The sequence below is a fragment of the Fukomys damarensis genome, unplaced genomic scaffold, assembly GCF_012274545.1.
Source record: "Fukomys damarensis isolate Sample0158 unplaced genomic scaffold, DMR_v1.0_HiC HiC_scaffold_17, whole genome shotgun sequence".
In the NCBI taxonomy this organism is placed as follows: domain Eukaryota; kingdom Metazoa; phylum Chordata; class Mammalia; order Rodentia; family Bathyergidae; genus Fukomys; species Fukomys damarensis.
Window position 1 is genome coordinate 24203391 of NW_022900929.1, and position 4650 is coordinate 24208040.

At 41.1% G+C, this 4650-nt stretch overlaps 1 protein-coding gene and 1 non-coding gene across 3 annotated transcripts in view; both read right to left on the reverse strand.

Annotated features, from left to right (window-relative positions):
- The window catches only part of Cct6a (chaperonin containing TCP1 subunit 6A), an 11507-nt gene that overhangs the window by 6118 nt on the left and 739 nt on the right, over window positions 1-4650 (reverse strand). For both annotated transcript variants that reach the window (XM_010624989.3, XM_010624988.2), the window contains exons 2-5: window positions 4394-4457; window positions 2369-2503; window positions 1233-1406; window positions 449-552 (exon numbers count right to left, since the gene is read on the reverse strand). In XM_010624989.3, the coding sequence (XP_010623291.1) occupies window positions 449-552; window positions 1233-1406; window positions 2369-2503; window positions 4394-4457 (477 nt within the window). The remainder of the gene's footprint in view (window positions 1-448; window positions 553-1232; window positions 1407-2368; window positions 2504-4393; window positions 4458-4650) is intronic.
- LOC117286633 lies at window positions 1540-1674 on the reverse strand. Its single transcript, XR_004517793.1, has one exon. It is a non-coding gene; the product is annotated as a small nucleolar RNA SNORA22 (small nucleolar RNA).

Genomic DNA, 4650 nt, shown 5'->3' on the forward strand with positions numbered 1-4650 from the left:
AAAAAAAAAAAAAAAAAAAAAAAAAAAAAAAAAAAAAAAAAAAAAAAATCAAAAGGAAATATTACTGGGGCTGGGGATTTACCTCAGTGGTACTACCACCTGCCTCACAAGCCTAAGGTCCCGAGTTCAATCCCCAGTACCCCACCCGCAAAAAGGAAATATTACTAAGAGTAGAAATACCTAAAAATTTATTCAATATAAACACATATTCATCCAAAGATATCTGCTAGAAACATGTGTGTGATGGTGCACACCTGTAATCCCAGTACACTCCAGGCTGAGGCAGGAAAATCACTGTCTCAAAGCAAAAGCCAAAACAAAAATGAATTACATATTTCGGGGTTGGAGTGTAGCAGTGGTAGAGTACCTGCTCGGCATGTAAAAGCCCTGGGTTCAATCCACAGAATTAAAAAAACAAAAAAAGGTTTGCATGGCACTCTTCACCTACCTTGTGTCAGTTTCAGATTTATGTTTCATCTCCATGATTTCCACCATGAACAGGTCAATTGATTCATCTTTTTTTCTAATGGCCAAAATGGAATCTACTACAGCCTACAATAGATGTACAATACATTTCATTTGCAGCAGCTGAAACACATGTTCTGTACAAGTTTAAAGATCATTTCCTCGTTTTTAGAATCTCTAAATGAATCTTTTTCTATGTGTGAAAAAATATACTAGAAATTAAAGGCTTAAATCACTTGCATTTTTAAAAATCTCTATTTGTGGGCTGGGGATTTAGCTCAGTGGTTCCTCTGCCTGCCTCACAAGCCCAAGGTCCCGAGTTCAATGCCCAGTGCATGCACGTGCGCGCACACGCACACACACACACACACACACACAATCTCTTTTTGTATTGTCTCCCAAAATCAATATCCCTCTCCACTATTTAATTTAAAATACTGGCAATTATATTTACAATTTTTTTTGTTGTTTTTTGAGACAGGGTCTCACTATGTAGTTGAGGCTGACCTGGAGCTATGTAACCAGGCTGGTCTTGGAACTCACAGCGTTCCTCCTGCCTCAGCCTCCCACAGTGCTGGGATTACAGGCATGCACCACCATGCCTGGCTATTTACAATTTATTATGTAAAGAAGTAGAAGAGAAGCATTGAGGTTCCCAGTACAAAGCAATGGTAAATGTTGAAGGAAACACGAATGCTAATCACCCTGGATTTGAGCAGTATACACGCACACAAATTGTATCAGACATGTATTAGATTAACACATACCTGTGTTAGGACATCTGCAAGTTCAGCATGAACTTTAGTACGGAGAGATGTTCTGGCCACATCTATAAGTGTTTCCCTGTCCATCTCTCTGCTTACTTTGACTTGTTCCAAAAACTGCAGGGCCTTTTCCTTTGCAGCTTCAAAACCTTCAGTAATTATTCTGGGATGAAGACCCTAGAGTCAACATACAATCACAGAATCACTACTAAAACCTGCCCTTTCAACTAGATCCAACTATAGCTCCTGATGGTTTAGATAATTTTTGAAGGGGTATTCTGGGTCATGCACAACTTTTAATACAATTTAAATATGTGCTGTCTTTCTGAATACATTTAAAAGGAAAAAACAGTCCTTTCAACGCAGAGGGAAAGAACAGACATTACTCTAGCACAGAGTCAAAACCAAGGGAACTACAAAGCACACTTGGGTGTTCACTGTGCGTGTCACCAGATAATACCAAAACCCTAACTGGGGTCCCAAATATTTGCAGTCAATGGGAAAATTTTTATTTTTATAGGTAACCTTATTATTTAATCTTATTATATAATAAATGTCACTGTATATGTTATATAATCTTATTATATTAAATTCTTATTATTTAGTAATAAAAATAAATGGAAACCCAGACTGCTTTCTCTTTCTTTCCAGGAAATTCTGAGAGTAGATTAATACTGCAGTCTGCTTCAAATTTAGAATGATTCCAGGCTAAAAAGTTGCAGAATTCTTATTTAAACATTTTGTTGGATCTTTTACCTACCTATAAATATGCCTAGCCCTGACCTCTAGATCTCAATCATATATAAAAACCAACTTGATAAAAAAATTTTTTCAGAGCATGGAAGGTTCCCTCTCTTGTCCAAAATCATGAAAAACTTGTGTCAGCTTAGGATAAAAAGCCAGGGATGTAGCTCAGGGCGTAGCGCCTACCTGGCAAGCACAAAGCCCTGAGTTCAATTCCTCGTACCAAAAAAAGAAACAAACAAACCAGCAAGTTAGGATAAAGACAGTTTTCTAGACTTATCCCCCCACCATCTTTACATTCTACTGTGTGGCCTGGGTTACAATTAACACATCAATATACACAAGTAACAGGTATTTTCTACACTTAATAACACAGAAACGAGAATTATGTATACCTCAGAAATGTAGAGATCTGCCTGTTTCAGCAGCTCTCCAATGATGAGGACATTGGAAGTAGTACCATCACCAGTTATATCATCTTGTGCTGTTGCTACTTTTGCTATTAAGGAGGCTGTGGGGTGTTGAATTTGCTGAAAGGAAAAAAAAAATATGTAAATGGCCAGTTATAGTGGTGCACATCAGCATTTCTGCACTCTGGAATCAAGATCATGAATTCAAGGCCAGCCGGGGTTACACAGTGGCCTCAAGGCTGGCCTGACTACAAAGTAAGATCCTAGCTCAAAAGTCAGAGTGACTTCAGTGATTTAAGACATATCTTGAGGACTGGGGCTTTAGCTCAGTGGTGCTGCCACCTGTCTCGCAAGTGCAAGGACCCAAGTTCGATCCCCGGGAAGAACCACTGAGCTAAACCCCTGGCCCTGAGGAGTCCCTTTAAATGCTACCTACTATTCCACTATTATGTTAAGAAAATAATTAACTATCTCACACATCAATTTATTATGACAAATCGGACATGGGGGCACATGCCTATAATCCCAGCACTCAAGAGACTGAGGCAGGAGGCTCACTGTGAGTTGGAGACCAGCCTGGGCTACATAGTGAGTTTCAGTTCAGTCTCAACTACATAATAAAACCCTGTCTCAAAAAAAATAAAAAATAAAAAAATTACGACAAAAAAAGATCTTGTACAAATTTCTCAGATTTCTTCCACTTTACTGATAAGGAAAGCTGAGGCTCAGTTAAGGTTTACAAAAGCTGACAAACTAACAAGCATATGACAAGTCTAGTGGTTGTAGGAATAAGCCAAGTATCTTTTACAATAAAAGCCTAGTAGCCAGAACAACTTGGCATTGACCAAATAATTAAAAAGGGAAGCAGGCATAGTCCTACATGCCTGTAATGCCTGTAATGTACTTAGGAAGCTGAGGCAGGAGGACTGTCTTGAGTTCAAGGGTAAACTGAATGAGAATGTCTCAAAAAACAAAACAAAACCATACAAAACAAAAACCAAAACCACAGGGCTGGGGATTTAGCTCAGCGGTTCTGCCACCTGCCTCACAAGCACAAGATCCCTAGTTCAATCCCCAGTATCCCTCACAAAAAACAGGGCAACCTATTGGGGACCCCTCCTGTCTCTAAGGAGTTATCCTTACTCTCCAATAAATTTTCCTACTTTTTTTTTTTTTTGGTACCAGGGATTGAACTTGGGTCCTTGCTCTTCCACGGTAGGTAGTGGAACCAATGAGCTAAATCCCTGGCCCAAATTTTCCTACTCTTAATCTCAACTCTGATCACATCCTTTTTTGGATGCCAACTGCTACATTCTGGGAGTGCAGACACGAGTGAGACAGTTGCTCATTGCTAACAATTTGTTCTTGAAACCTAGGACATTAAGGAGGCTTATTTCCCCTGCAGCTAAAGGTGGAGTCATGAAATGTAAGAATTGCTGTTCTTCATTTTTGTATGTGTGGTGCTGCAGACAGAACCCAGTTCCTTCCACAAGCTAGGTGAACACTAAACTACTGGGTTACAAAGCCATTCCCAGGAGAAGGACCCCCTTCTCTCAAAAAACGAAAAACCCCAACCTGTAACCTCCTCACCCTTACTTTCTGGGATTACAATTCACTTCAGTAATCACGAGCCTTTTGCTTGGTTAAAGTTATTTTCCGATCTTCACCACTGCTCATCTTTTTTGGGGCAGACTGAGCCTGGCCTGTTAGAACAGCCGGGGCTTTTGTCCCCCAACTCAGGCAGGGTTAACACTTTAACCCTGACTGCAAAGGGCAAAAGAGCAGGGCTTCAAAGGAAAGTCTGTCACACTCAAGGGCCCCGCACAGGGTTCTACTGAATCATTATGGGTCACGTAACTTTGATGCTCCTTCCACTGACTGAGATTACTTGATGAGAAATCTGCGAAAATAATTTTTTCCCACCTTGAGGATGAACATTAGAAATTTTTCAACAAGTCAAGCAACTACAGGAAATTAAATCCTTTTTGACGTAACACGTCAGCCCCTCACCATTTCGTGAAGCAGCACATTGCCATCTTTAGTCAGCTTGATGTCTCCAGCGCCAGAAACGAGCCTGTTCAATGGGCAGAAATTGACGAAATCAGAACGCGCCGTTTTCAGTGGAAACCTAAATACTAACCCCATAAAACGTGGCCTTTCCCCAGATCGTGGGGAGCGGGGAGGGTGGCGCCTCCCACCCGCGCCTTTCCTGGGGTCACCCCCAGAACGCGGGGGAGGTCCCCGAGGGCGGGGAGCGCGCACGCGGG